The 18,742-nt window shown below is 49.8% G+C and overlaps 7 protein-coding genes across 7 annotated transcripts; 5 read left to right on the forward strand and 2 right to left on the reverse strand.

The window, feature by feature from the left end:
• Positions 1-1,030: 1,030 nt before the first annotated feature.
• BJY04DRAFT_118560 (Eisosome component PIL1/LSP1 family protein) lies at positions 1,031-3,402 on the reverse strand. The gene is made up of 5 exons (XM_073708289.1): positions 3,284-3,402; positions 2,720-3,154; positions 2,507-2,640; positions 2,263-2,446; positions 1,031-2,211 (listed from the first exon to the last, which is right to left on the reverse strand). The coding sequence occupies exons 2-5, from the start codon at positions 2,835-2,837 to the stop codon at positions 1,595-1,597; spliced, it is 1,053 nt and encodes a 350-aa protein (XP_073575659.1). The 5' UTR covers positions 2,838-3,154; positions 3,284-3,402; the 3' UTR covers positions 1,031-1,594.
• Positions 3,403-3,721: 319 nt separating this feature from the next.
• On the reverse strand, positions 3,722-6,400 carry BJY04DRAFT_179305 (ssDNA endodeoxyribonuclease RAD2). The gene has a single exon (XM_073709886.1). The coding sequence runs from the start codon at positions 6,206-6,208 to the stop codon at positions 3,947-3,949; it is 2,262 nt and encodes a 753-aa protein (XP_073575660.1). The 5' UTR covers positions 6,209-6,400; the 3' UTR covers positions 3,722-3,946.
• Positions 6,401-7,695: 1,295 nt separating this feature from the next.
• Positions 7,696-11,338, forward strand: BJY04DRAFT_230106 (tRNA (34-2'-O)-methyltransferase regulator RTT10; the record flags this gene model as incomplete). Its single annotated transcript, XM_073719218.1, has 3 exons — positions 7,696-7,713; positions 7,763-10,474; positions 10,522-11,338. The coding sequence occupies 3 exons, from the start codon at positions 7,696-7,698 to the stop codon at positions 11,251-11,253; spliced, it is 3,462 nt and encodes a 1,153-aa protein (XP_073575661.1). The 3' UTR covers positions 11,254-11,338.
• A 1,009-nt stretch (positions 11,339-12,347) lies between these two features.
• On the forward strand, positions 12,348-13,988 carry BJY04DRAFT_179310 (glycoside hydrolase family 5 protein). The gene is made up of 7 exons (XM_073709887.1): positions 12,348-12,478; positions 12,527-12,585; positions 12,628-12,777; positions 12,821-12,885; positions 12,931-13,028; positions 13,077-13,660; positions 13,711-13,988. Exons 1-6 carry the CDS (start codon positions 12,394-12,396, stop codon positions 13,601-13,603), a joined length of 984 nt encoding a protein of 327 aa, XP_073575662.1. The 5' UTR covers positions 12,348-12,393; the 3' UTR covers positions 13,604-13,660; positions 13,711-13,988.
• On the forward strand, positions 13,915-14,747 carry BJY04DRAFT_214047 (Rho family protein; the record flags this gene model as incomplete). Its single annotated transcript, XM_073715098.1, has 4 exons — positions 13,915-13,988; positions 14,048-14,170; positions 14,224-14,614; positions 14,673-14,747. The coding sequence occupies 4 exons, from the start codon at positions 13,915-13,917 to the stop codon at positions 14,745-14,747; spliced, it is 663 nt and encodes a 220-aa protein (XP_073575663.1).
• An 832-nt stretch (positions 14,748-15,579) lies between these two features.
• BJY04DRAFT_179313 (uncharacterized protein) lies at positions 15,580-16,014 on the forward strand. The gene has a single exon (XM_073709888.1). It carries the CDS (start codon positions 15,632-15,634, stop codon positions 15,914-15,916), a length of 285 nt encoding a protein of 94 aa, XP_073575664.1. The 5' UTR covers positions 15,580-15,631; the 3' UTR covers positions 15,917-16,014.
• A 1,263-nt stretch (positions 16,015-17,277) lies between these two features.
• BJY04DRAFT_179316 (SUR7/PalI family protein) lies at positions 17,278-18,662 on the forward strand. The gene is made up of 2 exons (XM_073709889.1): positions 17,278-17,511; positions 17,560-18,662. The coding sequence occupies exons 1-2, from the start codon at positions 17,374-17,376 to the stop codon at positions 18,400-18,402; spliced, it is 981 nt and encodes a 326-aa protein (XP_073575665.1). The 5' UTR covers positions 17,278-17,373; the 3' UTR covers positions 18,403-18,662.
• The last annotated feature ends 80 nt before the right edge of the window (positions 18,663-18,742 follow it).

Here is an 18,742-nt window from a genome sequence, read left to right on the forward strand (position 1 = left end):
GTCAGGAGCATCAACCCACTAATCTTGCCTACACCTATTGACCTCCAAGAGACGTGGCATGCTCCAAAATTACGGAACTCTTTCCCGCACGCCACCATTATGTTTCAGAGGGTGCCTTCCTTAGTGCAAAAGGGCGCCCGATGCATAATTACCTTCAACTACTGAGAACTGAGCAAATATAATGCTGAGGCCGATACGGGCGGATGATGTTTGCTTGTTCTGAGCATACAGCATCACAAGTACTAGCCTTACATTGAGCTTTCGATCAGGGCCAGACGCTGTGTGGACAATGTCTGAGTCGTGTTCACGTACACAGATCTTGAGGGCCAGCTGCTATGTGCTCACAGCTATTTCTGAAGCAGCGTTATGCTCATTGTGGTCAGAGAGACAGTTGATATGGCCGAGTACTGTGTTTTGATCTTAGCTTCGTGCAGAAGCAACAAGGAGTACGGTAATATTTACCCGCATAAGCTGACTGGAGAAACAGGACCGAACTCCCTCCGAAGACCTACTAGAAGCCGCAGCCCCAGACACACTAAACCTTAAACTAACGAAGGACAGCACGCCTGCCCGCCAAGTCGAACTCGCTTATCTAGCCTAGTCTCTCAGTTAAGGGTATGCGCTGTGACTGTGCTGATGTCCATCTCGTGCCGATTCGAGTACAGACACGGACCGAAACCTGGTTTACTTTGGACTTTCTGCCTATCTGTCACCAGACACAACTGGATAAAATCTTGTGTCGAGCCAGCAACTCTTACATTCAGGTGCCGGAAGCGAAACGCACTAAGTTGCAAGTGCCCTTTTGGCCACAAACCACTTTTGATCACTGATGACAGGGAAAACTATGATCGGCCTTCCTAGCCCATATCCAGCGGGCGTAAAGCCTCGAATCCGAGGCTTGGGCTACTTGGAGAGTTTGGTGCTGTTGGAGGCCACTTAACAACTGCCCGCAGGCTTACGCCAAAAGCTATCATAATGTGCTATTATGCGGCCTTCTTTAGCACCTGCGTTTACACCCTCAGCATTTACACGAAGGTATACTAGATAATGATTCGAATCATAAATTCATTGCTTCAAAAAGAGCTAATATTACACATATTAAAGTAATCATTACACATCCATTCCTCATTCTTCTCCAACGCGTGATAGTCGCACCTCATCCTCAGGCCATTTGATCCATGACTAAGCCATAATTTCTTGAGATTTTTGGTCGTTTCTTAAGTGACCGGCGGACAGTGAATAGTGAACAGTCAAAACCGAACAGCTTTACTAGACAACACTTGCAGCCACCCAAGAAATAAGGAAGTATGCCAAGGCAGAATACATCATCATCGAGAACTCGTAGGGTAAGTAAAAGCGAGTAGAACAATGTGAAGGCAGGACAAATCAGAGCCAGAAGAGTAACGTGTGAAGAAAAGGAGAAGAAACACCATGAACATGGATATCAACGGCCCGAGATAACTCTCGAGAAGGAGAATAACAAATCATTTCGTACAGGGATTAGGATTAAGACATATCAAGAGCGAAAAGGGATTAACCAAGGTATCGTTTGCCGGTGTCTTTTGTGACGCTCTTGTTTACGGCAATTAGTCGCTTAGACGGAGACGGGCTCTCGCTCTTCTTCGCGGCCGCGGATGTCGCCAACATCGCTACCAACATCTTCGCCATCGTCTACACCGTTGTGGTAGCTTTGGTGTTGTTCGGCGCCGACCCATGAGTCGCGGTCACCTCTTAGAGGCTGGTCCTGGCCGGAGAGGTCGACACCGTTTTCACGGCCTTTAACGACGGAGTCGCGGTGGCGCTGGGAAAGAGTTCGTGAGCGCTGGGACAGGCTGGACTTGACAGAGGCCTTGGATGTAACCCAGTTGGCGAGAGCATCCTCGCAGTCTTGGATAATGGCTTTGCTAGCGTCATATCCGTCGTAAGCTTGGCGAGTCTCACCGGGGGTGACAGGGGTATCATCGATGAGCTCGAGAAGGTGTTTCCCGTAGCCGGCGATGATTGCGACCTTCTCGCAGTGCTCGCGAAGAGCATCAAACTGGTACTGGAAGGCTGCCTTGAGCTTCTCACGGGTAATGTTAGAGAGCTGGGCTTCGGCGACGAGAGACTCGGCCTCAGCGCGGACAAGCTCTTGCTCGAGGACAACGATGCGAGGAGAGTTGGGATCCTTGTATTTCAGCTTAGCGATCTCATCGGTGATCTTCTGCTTGCCTGTATAAAGAGATTAGCGAGTATCAGAGGTGGCCATGAAAATGGACATACGGTCTCGGCTAGGCTGGACGGAAGCCTCAATGTTACGGATGCTCTTGATCGTGACACGGTATTGGTCGTATCGGTCGACATATAGATCTTCCAATTCTCCGACCTCGTAAAGCAACACACCAAGCTTATCCGTGATGTCCGAAACATCCTCATCGCAGTTCTCACCCCAGATGGACAATTGTTGCTAAAATAGACACTTATCAGCATTGTTTCGTACACCCTGGCCCACTCTAGAGCCACATACCGCTGTCTCCATGCGCTCCTTGGAGACCAACTCCATGCTGCGCATAACGTTCTTCTCCATTTTCACAAGTTGAGAGAGCTTCCGCGCGAGGTCAGGGCCAAAGGCGCCGGCAGCGTTCTTGCGGAAAGCATGTCCTAAAGGTGAGCGGGTTAGCCCCATGCAAGCTTCACGAAGCTGATCCATGCTTCAATATCGAGGCCGTAGTGAACTCACCAAGCCCACCCCTTCCCATCCATCGGTTCGTCTTGGTTGAGGAGAGTGGTGGTGGGGGGTTCTCGATCTGCGATGCGGTCGGCAGGCGCGACTGGCGCATAGAGTATGTACGATGCATGATGGACTAATGCGGATGGAAACTCGACTGGTAGGGAGGGTCGGAAGGACGAGGAGAGAGAAGCGAGAGAAGAAGTGAAGTCGGGAGGAACTAGGAGAATCGGATTGGAGGAATTGAATTCCTTGAAGAGGGTGTTATGCGCAGGAGTGACGTGTTGTCAGGTCGCAACGGGAGGCGGCGGAAGAGGGGGGTCGCAACCGGGATCCGGAAGAGGAAATGGGGGTCGAGAGGTTTAGAAAGGGTGAAAGTGATGAATTGAATGTAACTGAGGAAATGTCTTCCTGGGGTATATAGCGGGTCTTCGTGTGCCCTGGAAGCTCAAAGAGTTAGAGAGGAGTTCATCAAGAGGTGAGCCTAGAGAGTCTGTGACGTCGAGACTCCAATGGAAGCTATTCCCGATTCGGAGGTCACGCATGCCCCCTGGGCCTTGCGGCTTGAGCACTCACCAACGGAAATGATGGATTCGAGTGGGATGTAGAACAGAACCACTGGCTATGAATTGAAGCTGTTGAATGTCAATTGGCAATTGGCTTCTGATGGAGAGGAACCCGAGCGAATCTGATCAGGTCTTACTTCACAGGGGAAAACACTTCCCAGCCAGCTTTTAAGCTGCCGATCGGGCTGGAAAATTGAGGTTGTTTTCGCGACGTCATCGATCCGCTCTGATGTCATCAAACTCTATTCGTTCTTCAGATCTGCACCCAACCTCGAATTTCCTTTCTTTCAGGGGGTGGCAGTAAATGTAGAGACAATGGATAGCATCATGTCATAGAGGGTAAGAGGCTGTTTCTCCTTAGACCACTTTCTATGTAAGTTTAAGATGGCGTATCTGATATAAAGTTCAAGAATGATTGACAATGTTTGGAGCGCGCAGAACTGAGACAAGAGACCCAGATTTCGGACAGCTCCAATATATTAAAAGTAAGCTTAATTAGAGAGCAATCTATCTGCATTGATTGACCAACTGTATCCGCATTCCAGCCATCCAGAGCGCCCAGTCACACTTGGCTTCATGTAACCGTGACGAACGGTGGGTCAAAGCAGAGATCACAACACGCATTACATAAAAATCCTTAGGCCCGGTTGTATATATGTCTTAATGTATTATACTATGTCTTTGCGGCCTTGCGACCTCTTCTCTTTCTGGTCGTCGTTTCGTCACCACTCTTACTGCCGTCACCATTTTCTGTAGCGCTTCCTGGTTCGGGTGCCCCGCGCTTCTTGCCCTTACCCTTTTGACGGCGGGCAGAAGCCTGAGCCTTGGGCGAGTCGTTGGGGCTTGCATCAGCATCGTCGTGCTCAGTAGGCTCGGCTCCGGCTTCCCGTCGAAGTCGGCTGAAAGCCTTTTCCATCCTGCTCTGGCCGCCGGACCGGACGCGAGGCGCGAATGCTCCCGCCCCTTGAGGGCCACTGAAGAAATTTGTAATATTGCTCTGAGTGCCTTCTTGTTCTCGCTGGTTGATATCACGAATAACCGGAACAAGTACCTCGTCGGTTCGCTCCTGACTCCAGCCAATGGTCGCCATGAGGAAATTTCGGAGACCGTGTAGATCAGGCACACCCCATGAGAAAGGCGAAGGATCCCTATCGGCTTCTGGTTGAAGGTAAGCGGTGTCGACTTGAGTATTTGGGAACGTAGGTGGCAAGAATATTTTCGTGGCCTGCTTTCTGAATTTCTTGTAAAAAGCTGCATGTTCACTGTTCGACATATCAGCTCCTGTCTGGACTCTTGTCCACCAGTCACGGAACTCTTCGAGCGTCGAGAACTCGGTCAGAATCTCTAAGGCCGTCACCGGCCCAATCCCGGAAATGCCCTCTGTATAATCGCTCCCAAGAAGATGTGCAAAACTAATAAGCTTTCTTCGGTGGAGAGCATACTCCTTTTCCAGGTCTGTGGTAAGATAGCACTCGACATACTTGCTTTGATTGAACATGTTCTTGTAAACACGGGTCCCTCCAAATAGGAAGATATCGCTATCATCAGTGATAATACCGTCCACAAGGCCCAAAGAGACCAGCTCGGCGCACTGTGCCTCTGCTTCCATGGGCGCAGTGACGTATGGAAGTCCAAATAATTTCAACAATTGCTGGCATTCCGTAATCATGATTTGTGTCACCTCGTCTGCATCTCTGCGGTCTTTCGCCTGCTGTGACCGTAACTGCTTGAGCTCCTGCTCATAATCGAACGTGCCCTCTGTATGTGCTGTCGAGTTCAAAGTTGCGGTAAACCGAACATGTTCTTCACCCTCAGCTGCAAGCTGCCTCATGAGCTCCTCGTCTTCTGGGTCTGAATAAACCTCATCGTCGGCGATGTCCACCGGTTGGTGGGGCTCTATATGCTCCTGAAGTAAAGGGTCGTAATCTATTTCCTCGGCCTGAATGGTAACATCTTCAAATTCTGGCGAGGGAGACCGTTCGTCTTTTTCATCTTTCGGTTCCTCCCGTTGAATTGCGACATCTTCGAAGGGTGGTGAGGGAGAGTGCTCGGCCTTTTCATCATCAGTGGCTTCCCATTTGTAGGCATCCTTTTCGGACTCGGCGTCCTGGTTTGGAAGTTCTGATGTTCTATTTTCCCTCGATGGCAAGTCAACTAACTGCGTTTGTGCCTGGTCCTCCTCTGTCGTCGTGTTTGCAACTCGAGGTGGAGTAGATTTAGAGTCAATTTTAATCGGAGAAGCTGGGTCTAGGTCGATAACCTTGTCTTCAGGAAATTGATCGACGTCTATAACTTCTGGTGAACGATGATTCTTGAGGAAGAAATGGTCAGGTGTCATGACATGGTCACGATAATTCTCCAAAGCGTCGTTATCTGTCTGGTCGGCGATGAATTCGGGATTTTGCTGCTGTCCAGAGAACCATGGCGGCAATGGTACGGTTTCCTTGTCTTTCTTCGAAGACTCCTTTTCGAAACCCCCTGCACTGTCTTGGGCCTCTTTCTGCGGTGCCTTCTTTACGTTGAAAGGCTTGCTAAGTTTGAGAGTCTCGAAAGGTAATGGTCCATCGAATGAATGGCTAGCAGCTTTAGTAGGCTCTTTCTTAGCCCTTTTTGATTGTGCCAAAGCTGCTGCAAAATCAAGCTCGTCGTCATCACTTTCATCCCTGGGCTCCACTACCGGAATAGCTGGCTCTGGAATAACTGGCTGTGCTGATGGAGAGGCCCGATTGATTGAAATGTCTGGAATGTCCTTATCATGATGTTCGGGTCCGCCAGCGGCTTGTAAAGACATCTCTATCGCCCTTTGGAGGTCCTCATCATCGCTCGCGGCCGCATTCTCAAAAACGTCATCCATACTGGAGTGCTGAACTCCGTTGTAATCTTGTACAAACAGAGAATCGGCTTCTTCGTCTTCGACCTCTCTCGTCCCTTGCATCTGTTGCTGTAAAGAACTATCAAGCACGCCTGAGCGGAGAAAAGGAAGCTTCGGAAGACGGTTAAGGCCCTCAATTGGCACATCTTCAAAGCCATCCTCGTCAGAAACCTCCGCAGCCTCGGGCGTGATCTCGCGATGGAAGCATTGATCAACGTCGATGGGCTTTTCCTCTTGACCTTCCTTATTACCCACAACACCGAGAACCCAACCACCTTCGACAGCACTGTCCTGAACAAGGACGTATTCTTTCCCACGCTCTCCTGCTATCCTCTGACCGGAGTTATAGAACGCTTCATCACCGTTCATACCGTTGATATTCATCAGACGCTGGGTAAGATCGTTTCGTTCTTTCACCCGTTCGATCTGAAACTTTGAGAATGCCATGCGATCAGGAAACATAGTATCCAGTTGTTCCTTGGAGTAGCCCATACGTAGTCGACTCCTGAGTCTCGCGGCATTCAAGATGTTATATCGATCTGTAGCTGGAAGACTGAGGAAGAAAGGGCTATCGAAGTCTATCTTAGAAAAGTCGTATAAGTTGATATCCTCGCCCTTGTGGAATTGCAACGCGTACTCCTCCAGCTCTTCTCGGGACATGATCCTCGGGTCATTCGGAGCCCCCATCTCCTGCAGTGAGATCTGCATATCAGGCAAATGGTATGCATCTTTCCTTTTGAACTTTCGCGTCTGTTGCTTCTCCTTTTCAGTCATGAAATTTTCCTCGACGTAAACTGGATTATCCGGGACAACCTCCTCTTCCACCTGCCGTGCCGAGCGGTTCCTGCGCTTAGCTACCTCCTGCTCCGCGGTTCGCTGTAACTGCACCGCAAGCAACCTGCTCGCCGTACGGACAGCATCTTCTCGACGCCCTTCTCGGCGTTTCTTGCGACCCGCGATCGTCTGCCGCTTAAGGACCGGCGCGCCACCATCAAACACAAAGACGGGCTTGATTCCGAAGTACAAAAGTTTGCATATTCGACGAAAGAAACCGACTATGTGCGAGTTCCGAAGCGCATTTCCTTCTTTGTCGCGAACAGCTTTTATAAACTGGTAAATCCAGATTGATGCATCAACAGCTAACCGCTTCTTGTTGAGGGTCTCAAGCCTCACGGGTCGCGCGCAAGGTTGAAGGATGGTCCAAAGTCCTTGGACACCCATGGTGGCCTAGTCGGCGCAGTTTGGCAAGCTGCGCGGCAATCATGAGAGTTGCCAAGGCATATCCAGGGTTAAATAGCTGCTCACAATGAGATGAACGTTGGAGAAAAGGCTTCGACAGACTATCGTCATCGCCACCTTCGACACGAGAAGCACGCGATCACGTGCCTAATTATACCTTTTTCGGATAACGACCTGATAAGGATCTTACATAATCCTTATCGCCGGAATTTTGAAGTTTTTGGGAGTTTTATGCGGGGAAGAGTCACCCTCTGCGTTCTTCGAGGAATTGATGATCATTGGGGGAGAGCTGATGTGACTTGCTAACGATCATGGACGCTTCACTCGAAGTAAGTGCTATGTATAGCGCCGTATGAGCCATTGTTAACACCTCACCAGCATATCGATGCTTGCCTCCCCGTTACCACACTAAAGGCATTTGATTTTGAGAACGAGAGGCTTGTTCTTGCAGGCCAAGGTCCATTTGCGCGCTTAGTTGAAGAGCGGACAGGGAAGGTACTCGAGTATCTGAGAGTTTTCAAGAGAAACAATGTTCACGGATACACTACCCTTCACCGAAAAGACCAAGATAGAGCCACCCATGTACGCCTACTGGTGTGGGGAGATCGGTCCTTCAGACTCATTGATTTGGACTACTCAAGGCCCAGCTCCGACGATCCTGTCGTCAAACTCACAGCTTCAACTGCCGAGTTCTTAGCCCCCGATTGGATTATGGCTGGCTGTTCTGCAGGAGAGGGCAGTACAGCATATCTGGTTACAGCTCACAATGCCGTCCAAAGCGTGGCTGTGACAGAAGACCCCTCATCAAAATATGGGAGATCTCTTCATTTACGGCAACTAGCGGTGGGGATCAATACTATCCTATTTTCAGCTGATATCATTCCGGTCTCCCCGTCAAACCTGCTGGTGGCAGCCGGAACTGTCTTTGGCGAGATCATTGTCTGGTCATGTTTTCCCCCAAGCAATGAGGATTCCGGCACCGATGTCATGAGTTCAATACATCACTTTTTCACAGGCCATGAAGGCTCCGTCTTCGATGTCCAAATATCACCGGAGATTGCCGACTTGCACAGCGGCCGCCCTGGAAGGCTATTGGCTACTTGCAGTGACGATAGAACGGTTCGGATTTGGGATATCTCGGATTGCGTGAATGCTTCCCCAGAGAAGCCATCGGCCTATTCAACGGATGGCTTCGAACTCCGCTGTACTGGGTTTGGCCATGTCAAGGATGAGAAAGAGCTGGATTCAGAATCCTGCGTTGCCAGCGCCTTCGGTCATGGGTCTCGTATTTGGGGTGTGCACTTCTTTGCGAAGCAGTTCACCCAAGGTAAAATCAACTTGGTATCTCGTGGAGAAGATGGATACTGCTATGTGTGGGATCTCACCTGGGAAACATCACTGCCACAGAAGTCCGAATTTGCATTGGCTAGCACATGTTCTCTCCGTACACACAATGGTAAGCATGCTTGGGCACTTGCGATGAGCACCATTGGCGCGCAGACTACAGTATACACCGGAGGAAACGATGGAGCCGTCCGATCCTTTGAACTCGTTGAGGAGGCTGGACAAGTTGTATGCCCCAACCGGAATACTCAGATCACCGTCATACCAAACTCAGGAGGTAAAAAAGAGGGCGCTAAGGAAGCATTGAAAGCGTTTTCCTTTGTTACCTCTGACTGCTTCCTTGCAACAACAATGGCAGGAGAAGTCCAAACTGGTTACATGGAAGACCCAAATTCCATCAATCGACGCGTTACTCGCAAGACGCTCTTCGTCGAAGAAGATCTACGTGGTTATGGCATAATATCCGGCCTAACGCAAAAAGGTGTTGCTCTTATTGGGAATCATAAAGGCCTCGTCCGGTTCTATGACCATCAAGCTGAATCACTGACCTTGGTTGCAAATGTGGGCCAACGGCCAGTTGGCTTACATCTTTTAGACTACCACTCAGCGCCTGAATCACCGGCTGTGATAACATTTTTAACAACATACGTGAATCCTCTCATAGCGGAGCTTTTCTACATCCATCTCATGCCTAATAAGGAACCGCAAGTGCACAAGGTGGCTCTACATCTTTCACAAGGGTTCGAGGTCTCCTGCGCTTCTCTAATCCACAACAAAGATTACCTGGGCCTCGGCTCTAGATATGGCTCATTCGCGGTGTTCCGCATGCAGAAAGCCGAGTCCCTCCAGGCGATTCTGAAGGTCTCCAGAATCCATAGCAAGGAGGGTATGAACGCTATCATCTCGGTTCCGTCGCTCTCACCTGCAGCGAACACACAGTCAGCGCACTTTCTAACATGTGGGCGAGATGGTGCCTACCGCATCAGTGTACTAGATATCTCGGAGGACTCTGCAGACACTGTCTCCCTCCGCACCGTCCACTCCCCAACCAACCTTGCAGGCTGGAACGTTGAAGGTGCATACGTTGACACCACAACTAACGACCTTATGATTTACGGCTTCTCAAGCATGAGCTTTGCCATCTGGAACGAGTCGACACAGTCGGAGGTTGCAAAGGTCCACTGTGGTGGGTCTCATCGGCGCTGGGCATTCCAGCCTAGTGCCGAAAGGCCTGGTGAGGGTCTCCTCGTCTGGTACCAGGGAGGGTTCAACGCCTGTTACATCAACGACCAAAATACAAGGTCAATACGTGCCGGAGGGCATGGGAGAGAGATCAAGACGTTGGGGGCGTATCAGCCCACCGACGGTGGAAGTCCGTTATTTGTCACAGGATCTGAAGATACAAGTTTGCGTGTCTTCAGGCCTAGAACGCCGGATACGCCACTTTATTGGGGAGCTTTGGAGAGTATTCGTAACCTAACAGCACATGACTCTGGCCCACAGCATATCAGCTTCTCAAAAGACGGAAGATATTTGTTTACCAGCAGTGCGATGGAAGACTTCTTCGTCTGGAAAATCAGTTCTATTCCAGTATTTGGTTTGACGGCGGCGAAACTAGGGTCGTGCCCGAAGAGCCAGCCCAACTCCGAACTTCGAGTGACATGTTTTGATGTTCTAGAGGTGGAGGAAGAGAAAGCCGAAGCCAGCTTCTTGCTTTGCTTGACGTACTCCAACTCCACTATCAAGGTTTGTTGGGCCCTATTTCCTATGACAACAGTATGCTAACTACCTAGGTCTTCCACCTCTCCTGCGTCAACGACGACGGCCATTTTACGCTTCTAGCCAGCGGCACATATACAAGCAACTGCCTCACCCAAGTACGCTTCCTGCAGACCACGTCATCGCTGTGCTTGATCACCACGTCTACAGACGGACACTTCACCCTCTGGGACTTGACGAACGTCCTAGAAACACACTACGATTTTGGCTCGATTCTGCGCCTGAAACAGTCACTCAGCTCCAGCTCAACGAAAGAGGACAGTATCACCTGTGAAAGCAGGCACCAAATTCACTCAAACAGCATCAAATCCTTAGAAGTACTCCAACTGTCCGAGACCACCACACTCCTAATCACGGGCGGCGACGACAACTCAATTACCCTGACTTTACTTGCCACAGACATCAACGACACAGACAAAACTCCCCGGGCAACAACGATCTCAATCCCAGACGCCCACGCAGCGTCTGTGAACGCGGTGAAGATTATTGGACAGTCTATTCTACGCAAGGACAAGACACTACACCTAAGCTTTGCTTCCTCCGGAAACGACCACCGCGTCAAGCTCTGGAAGGTGGATATTGATCTGAAAGATCGGCCCACACTAGACGGAATCGAGGTGCGGAACATCTTTGACCAGTACAGCCCTGTAGCGGACATCTCGTCATTGGACGTAGTCTCTGATCAGGAAGAGATCAAGCTCCTCGTTTGTGGTGTTGGGATGGAGTTTTTCAAGGTCCGGCTGTAGGAGCCGGATGGGCTGTATATGAGTTATGATGTGATGGTTTACATATATGCAATTATATATAGATTTGTGATAGAGAAAAAGCTACAATTCATGTTTAAGCCTAGAGATATAACTTTCGAAATGTGTTCTGTTGAGTCTGTCTCCAAAACGCTGATCTAGAATATTGTCCGTGGCTAAACAGGTTTAGACGCAAAATCGTGATCAAGGTTTCAGCCTTCATCTGCATGAATTAACACTTTCATCAGGATAGTCCAGGATTCTCCGCATTATGCAGTATTTCCTTCTATTCGATCCTACGGGTGTTTTCCGTTAACAGATCCAAGCTATCTGCACACGGTCTGGGGTAGAAGAGCATGGTCACGGCCGTCCTCTACAATTCGCGGTTGTTTATAGCGGACACTTGGAACAATACTGTCACATACAGCTCCCAAGATGCTACATATATTTATGAGTATGGGTTTTGTGTCTGGTGATTTGGTTATCATTCCTCTACAAATGCCGCTTCATGCTGATGGCATGGAAGCAGTGCTAGTGCCATAGGGAATTGGTGACTAACCACTACAACACCTCAGGAGCATCAAAAGTATACCTAGGTAGTAACTATGGATCGTGATATCATCTGCCCATTGCATAGCACCTTTCTTGTCTGCATACCATTTGGGTTCGTTGGAAATTTATGTATAGTTCGGACACGGAGGTTGCATTCAATCATCTAGGCAGATGAAAGAACGAACTGTAATACGCCATGAATTTCTAGGCGATGCTTAGCAACCGGCACTTTCAAGGAAATTACCTCGTGCCTGAGATATTGCGGGGGGTGAGCGTTGGAGATGCCCATCAATTTCCCAAGTGGACACGGCCTCCTTCGGCGGTCCGTCATTGTTTCATCTGCTTCATCTTCTCTCCACGGTCGACCAGCCGTCTTCCACTTTTGTTTCATTTTAACTACTTACGGAGCTTGATACTCCTGAAGAAATGTCGATCACTTTTCTTGTTACAAGCATGGCTCCGTTCTGGATTCGGAGGCTGCCCATGTTTGAGGATATAAAGTCAGCCCACGTCGTCGACAATGGCCAGGTCTTTACCAGCGGCCGCAGTCATTCCTTTCTACAATTTCCTATCAGACCTTGAGCGTTCAATATGAGGCTCAATGCTCTTTCTTTTGCTCTCGCGGCTGGTTCCGCGTTGGCTGCTCCTCAACTCAAGAAGCGGGCTACTTTTGAGTGTATGTCTCTATAACCAGATTCTATAATCAGCTACTAACATGGTACAGTCTTCGGGGTCAATGAGTCCGGAGCCGAGTTTGGTGAAGACAATATTCCCGGTGTCTGGGTACGTAAGCTTCGAACATCAAGGATGCAGCTAACAATACAGGGCACCGACTACATCTTCCCCGATCCTTCCACCATTTCGACCCTGCAGTCCGAGGGCTTCAACACGTTCCGTATCCAGTTCAAGATGGAGCGGTTGACCCCGGAGATAACTGGCTCTTTCGATGAAGCCTACCTGCAGAACTTGACCTCGGTACGTATCCAGCATGATACGCCATTCATGCTAACAGCGCTAGGTCATCGACGCAGTCACCAGCTCTGGATCATACGCCATTCTAGACCCTCATAATTACGGCCGATTGTGAGAAGCCCATCTTCTATTGCGGCCGTCATCTAACATTACCAGCAACAACGAAATCATCAGCACCCCCGCCGATTTCCAAACCTGGTGGCAGAACGTCGCGGCCGAGTTCGCCGACAACGCCAACGTCATCTTCGACACCAGTAAGTCCTACCCACCCCCCTCCACACTACTCTCGACTAACCATCCAGACAATGAATACCACGACATGGACCAAACCCTCGTCCTAAACCTCAACCAAGCCGCCATCGACGGCATCCGCGCCGCCGGCGCAACCCAGCAATACATCTTCGTCGAAGGCAACTCCTGGAGCGGCGCCTGGACTTGGGTCGACGTCAACGACAACCTCAAAGCCCTCACTGACCCCGAAGATAAGATCGTCTACGAGATGCACCAGTACCTTGACACCGACGGCTCCGGAACGGCAGAGGCTTGTGTGTCGACTACCATTGGTTCCGAGCGCGTTACCGCTGCCACCCAGTGGCTGAAGGATAATGGCAAGATTGGAATCCTGGGTGAGTTTGCCGGCGGTGATAATGATCGGTGTCGGGAAGCTATCACGGGGATGCTGGATTATCTTGCAGCCAACACGGATGTATGGCTCGGTGCGCTTTGGTGGGCTGCTGGGCCTTGGTGGGGGGATTATATGTACAGTATTGAGCCGCCTAGTGGGATTGCGTATACTACGCAGTTGGATACTTTGAGGCTTTACCTTTAGGTTGGAATACCTGGTACGATTGAGATGGAGTGTTGTATATAGTTGAGGGTTCTTCCGGTGAGGCTAGCCTTCGGAAGTTCTTTCGAGCTGGACTGATCTATATACATATATGACAATGTGAAAATCAATACAGTATCCTAGTGATAGCCCTATATCGAGACCATTCCCGTTTTCATTATAGCTCCCCATTAGGCCTAGCTCGTATTTCACCCTTCGCCCAGACAGACCTCGCTCTCGTGTGTCCGTAGTTCACTTACCTACCTCGTTTCCGAGCCTCTAAACAGCGAAGGCACTCGCACTTTATCACAACTATGGCCCAAACAACTACCGCTACTTCAGAACCAACATCAGAGCTCCCTGTGCCAAGCCTATCCAATATTTTCAAGTGCGTTTAACGTGGATGTCGTTCCTCCTTCTCACTTCAACTTATCTCACAAATCCCAGATGCGTCGTGATAGGCGACCCCAACATCGGCAAAACCACCCTCCTAATCCGCTATACCACAGACAAGCTCACTCCACCCACCGAGCTGCCCGCCGTATGCGGAAACCAAGTAGTCAAAATCGGGTAAGCGCAGTCAGTCTACTAATATCAAACTAACTAACTAAAGCTAAACAAAGCCCCCACACTCTCTCCCTCTTCGACACCCACCACCTCGAAGAAGACGGACATAGACTAAAGCCCCTGATATACCCAGAAACGGATGTCCTACTCCTGTGCTTCTCGCTTGTGCGAGGCCTTAGTACACTTGAGAATGCTAAACAGAAATGGCTTGAGGAGATACAGCACTTCTGTCCCGGGACACCGTTTATCTTGGTTGGGTTGCAGAAGGATCTGAGGGATCAGCCGGAGCTGGGTGTTCTTGGACAGGGGTACGGCGTTAAGACGTCGAGGCTTGAGAAGGTTGTTAGTGAGGCGGAGGGTAGAAGTGTTGCGAGGAGGCTGGGGGTGAGTGCTTATGTGGAGTGTTCGAGTGTAACGGGGGAGGGAGTTGGTGAGGTTTTTTTGGAGGTGTGTTTTCGTTTTCTGTTTTTGTGTTGTAGATGGGCTAATTTGGGTGGATGGGTAGACTGCTCTTGCTGCGCTGAGGCCTGTACCGGAGGAAAAGATGGAAAAGAAGAGGGATTTTTGTGTAGTGGCTTAGGTGGACTCGAGCCTATACAACATCAACAGGGACTGTGGTCAATCATAAGCCGAACTCTCGATGGTTAGCTTTTTCGAGGCCTGGGAGCATGTGCCACGCTTGATGTCATAATATGTGATTGATATCTCACCGAAGAAAAGCCTCGCTGGATCGCGAAGCAGTCTGCAGGTGGAACATTATGCGGTAGCTCTTCACGTCTTGTTAGAAGGCGGCAAACCTATCGGCTCGCAGCATAATTGCGCGGGCCAGGAGACAACGGCACGTTAGTGGACGATACATAGATAGAGACTCCCAAATAAATGCAATGGGATGCGTCTGTCTGCGCGGCGTTCTATATCAGGCAGTAAAGTTGCGCGACGTCTTGCCCGTCCATACACCTTGCGTTTGTAGCCATCTCGGGACGTACCTCGTAGACGACGTGGAGGGCGGTGGTACTGCCTTTGTCGAGCATCAGATGTTGTACATGGGCATCCATCAAATCGAGCACTAATTTGTTGGAGGTTGCGTGTCCTTCCGCGCGTCTCAGGCGTACAAGATGTTAAACCCAGCGTGGCTGTACAATAGTAGTGTCGAAGCTCTTTGAAGTGGTCCCTAACACATGGCCAGTGTAGGACATCTTGGATTGAAAACTTGAAGAGTGCGGTGACGTACCCAATCAATAATTGTAAAACCTCTAGGCGAGATCAAAGTTCCGGTCAAGTTGCGGCAGTGGCTGGTTGTGCAGGTGCAGATGATGACAAGCTGCAGATTTGCGAGGTGCATTAAACCTTTTAAGGCCGATGTTCAGGGCCTGGTTCCTTTATAGGCTGCCTTCCTACGCCACTCGCCAATACAGAATACTCCTTGCTTTACTTCTACTATCCCTGTACTTGCTTTGGAACACCATGGCTACAGCAAAGCGAATCATTCTCCGCTTCCGAGAGGATATACAGAATCCTTATGATATCCACGAACCTGTCCGGCTATATTTCACGAAATTCAATCGACCGTTGGAAGAATTAACCTCTGGTCGGCATTGGATCCATCTGCAGCCTCCAAGTCTTGTACCAGAAGTCAATTCAAAAATTCACATCGTGATTGATCTTGAGAAGGATGCCTTCTCTGGTTTGCTCGGGCCTGATTTTCCGCATGAACTGTATAATGTTCGGCGGAAGGATGGCGAACTGTGAGTGCTATACCGAGGCGATTTGTATCGGAGATCCTGGTAGACTAGTGAGCTGAATCTTGTTTCAATACAGGGTTTTGGGAGTATACAAAGATCCTGTAGGAGAAAATCTGCTGAGAAAGATCCGCTCTTATACCGACCATTTTTATGTTTGGGGACAGGACAGGGAGCGAGTGACTGAGAGAGATGCGGTAGAAGAGTCAAGTAGAGCTCACGGATTTACAGAGACATTTTCGGAATAGCAATATGCTTCTATATATCGTGACAAAATAACAGAGAAATGTTGTGATGATGAAACTCACCGAGATATATATTAAACTTGCTCGATCCGAATCGTAAGCTCGAAAAACGCGGGTCGAAGACTACCTCAGATGCTTGACTAACCAAGGTCTACTAGGTGTGAAATATCTGTTACAATCCATGTGTTTAGGACGATTGATGAAAAGTCCGCAGTCAATAATGATCGAGTGCCATGCAGCACCTGATGCCTTAGGCTCTGATACTCAAGTGGGGTCTTGGCGTTGCTATGGGGGAGCGTAAGGCTGAGATTCGAGAGCTCAGCCGCAACAGAAATTTTCCTTCATGGAGGAGCCAAGCGAAGCTCACACAGCCCTGGTGGAACGAACGATTGATTGTAAATTTGAGGCTGTTGAGCCCGCTTGACCATCTAATTTTGGGATCGAACTTTTGCTGAACCAGGGGAGCGTCGATGCCTACGGCCGTAAGTACGTAGAGTGCTCACTGTTCACTGTGCAATTGCCTCGGATTCGGCGTGCAATGACCACCATTTGGGGCCTGACAGGACCACGGGACTGACAGATTACGACGCCGTTGTTCGTCAACAGTTTCTGATGGCCCACAGTGACGAGAACTGATATTGGATTCCAGACTCGAGATTCAGGGACCCAGGACTGTGGAGTCCATTCCGGAGTACAGGCGCCAAGAGGAGAATGGTGAAGCCTAGCTTTGCTGCACAGCCTTAAATTTTTGTTGATAACTCTATCAGTTAATCTAACAATGAGCACTAGCTCTCCTCTGGGGGAACCCGGGATAATTACACTTTCTGCTGGTTGTAATTCAAACAGCTCAACTCGGACTACTTACCCTGAGCAATCATTATATCATTCTCCATCAAATCTTGGTGGCAGGAATGTGAAGATTGACAATCACAGGGGGAAACGGCAGACGTCAGTGACGCGTGGTTTTACCAAATGGAGTTTAGCGTGGCTGATCAGGTCGTCCCTTCCTTTAATTTTAGAAAAGAGGCGAAGTCGGTCTGTTGAGAGTTCCAGAGACTGCGCCTCTGTTATTAGTTAGTTATTACTCCAGCCTCCTGTCAGCTTTTAAATATCACCTTCTCCCTCCTGTCATCCCTCACCTCCATCTCATTGTCATCTCTACATTGTTCACCATCCAATCAACCTCAACACCTTCCCTCATCTCCTTTCGACACTCTTCATAATGGGTAAAGCCGGCCGTGTCGTGTGCATCGTCACCCCATACCTCCTCACTGTCGCCGCACTAGTCTGCCTGATTGTTGTTGGGCTCGGCTCCACAGATAGCGGCACAGACTCAATACGCGACCTCTATTTCTTCAGGGTACGCCTGACCTCTATATCCCACCAGAACTGCAGCTAACTTGGCTAGGCCGATCTACGAGATCTAAATGGCTCACAACCAATTCAAAATGAAGTTGCAGACGTTCTCGAAGATCTTAACCTCTCAGTCGACGATGGTGACATCGGCGCCGCTCTCGACGAAGTCCAGAAATACTTCAACATCCCCGACTTCTACAACATCGGTCTCCTCAGCTACTGCGAAGGCAACGTTACTAGCAACGGCAACTACCGCGTCTCAAACTGCTCCTCCCCCGAAGCCGAGTTCTGGTTCGATCCCGTTGAAATCTGGAACCTCAAGACCCTCGGCCTGCAGAACGCGCTCCCCGACGATGTTTCGGATGCGCTTAACGTCTACAAGAACGTCTCCAAGTGGATGTTTGTCGCCTACGTGATCGCCTTCGCCGCCACTGCTCTCGAGCTCCTTCTCGGTATCACCGCCATTTTCAGCCGCTGGGGCTCTTGCGTGACGACCCTCATCGCCATCGCGTCCTTCCTCTTCACCGCCGCAGCCTCGGCAACATCAACGGCCATGTTCGCCGTCATCTCCGGCGTCTTCAACGATAAGATCAAGCCTTACGGAATCGAGGGACACATGGGCCGGAACATCTACGTCGCCACCTGGCTCGCCACCGCATTCTCTCTCGCCGCTGCTCTCTTCTGGGCTATCAGCTCCTGCTGCTGCTCTGGGCGCTCGCCTTACAACCACCGCCACGGCCGCAACCGCGGAGGTGTCACCGCTGAAAAGGCTCCTTACAGCTACGAGGCCATCGGTGGAGGCTACTCTCCCCAGCCTCCTTTCCAGCAAACTGCTGCCCCCCAGTACCCCCAGCCTCAGCGCACGACCTCTTACGAGCCCTTCCGCCACGTCTAAACACAAAATAACAAACAAATGCGTCTACGCGATTTCGATTTCTCTTCAAAATATGATACAGAAGAGGTTATGAACTTATGCAAGGTGCACTGCGCTGGCTTTTAATTTACTGGATGCATTGTGTTATCTTTTCTCTTTGTTATATTCTTTGGTATTTGTATGCCCACTGCGGGTGGGACGATGGGATGTAGATAGATCTTATGGACGAAACTTACGATACCCTTACCCATTGATCGAATGAGAACATCTATCATACTTTACTTCATCTTCAGTAAAGATTTGTACATGCATAATGATCCATATAATGATGTAAGTTGTCATGGAGATAGAACGAGCGATA

Source organism: Aspergillus karnatakaensis (genome assembly GCF_047715665.1).
Source record: "Aspergillus karnatakaensis strain CBS 102800 unplaced genomic scaffold BJY04scaffold_5, whole genome shotgun sequence".
NCBI classification, from domain to species: Eukaryota; Fungi; Ascomycota; class Eurotiomycetes; order Eurotiales; family Aspergillaceae; genus Aspergillus; species Aspergillus karnatakaensis.

What these genes read in the sequence shown, in the direction of transcription:
- BJY04DRAFT_179310 (XM_073709887.1), top strand. Translation starts at nt 12,394, where the DNA reads ATGAGGCTCAATGCTCTTTCTTTTGCTCTCGCGGCTGGTTCCGCGTTG. An exon ending in GAAGCGGGCTACTTTTGAGT is followed by an intron (nt 12,479 to 12,526) that starts GTATGTCTCTAT and finishes AACATGGTACAG; the next exon opens with TCTTCGGGGTCAATGAGTCC. An exon ending in CAACGTCATCTTCGACACCA is followed by an intron (nt 13,029 to 13,076) that starts GTAAGTCCTACC and finishes CTAACCATCCAG; the next exon opens with ACAATGAATACCACGACATG.
- BJY04DRAFT_179313 (XM_073709888.1), top strand. Translation starts at nt 15,632, where the DNA reads ATGGCTACAGCAAAGCGAATCATTCTCCGCTTCCGAGAGGATATACAG.
- BJY04DRAFT_179305 (XM_073709886.1), bottom strand. Translation starts at nt 6,208, where the DNA reads ATGCAAGGGACGAGAGAGGTCGAAGACGAAGAAGCCGATTCTCTGTTT.
- BJY04DRAFT_179316 (XM_073709889.1), top strand. Translation starts at nt 17,374, where the DNA reads ATGGGTAAAGCCGGCCGTGTCGTGTGCATCGTCACCCCATACCTCCTC. An exon ending in GCGACCTCTATTTCTTCAGG is followed by an intron (nt 17,512 to 17,559) that starts GTACGCCTGACC and finishes TAACTTGGCTAG; the next exon opens with GCCGATCTACGAGATCTAAA.
- BJY04DRAFT_118560 (XM_073708289.1), bottom strand. Translation starts at nt 2,837, where the DNA reads ATGCATCGTACATACTCTATGCGCCAGTCGCGCCTGCCGACCGCATCG. An exon ending in AGGAGCGCATGGAGACAGCG is followed by an intron (nt 2,447 to 2,506) that starts GTATGTGGCTCT and finishes TGTCTATTTTAG; the next exon opens with CAACAATTGTCCATCTGGGG. An exon ending in CGTCCAGCCTAGCCGAGACC is followed by an intron (nt 2,212 to 2,262) that starts GTATGTCCATTT and finishes CTCTTTATACAG; the next exon opens with GCAAGCAGAAGATCACCGAT.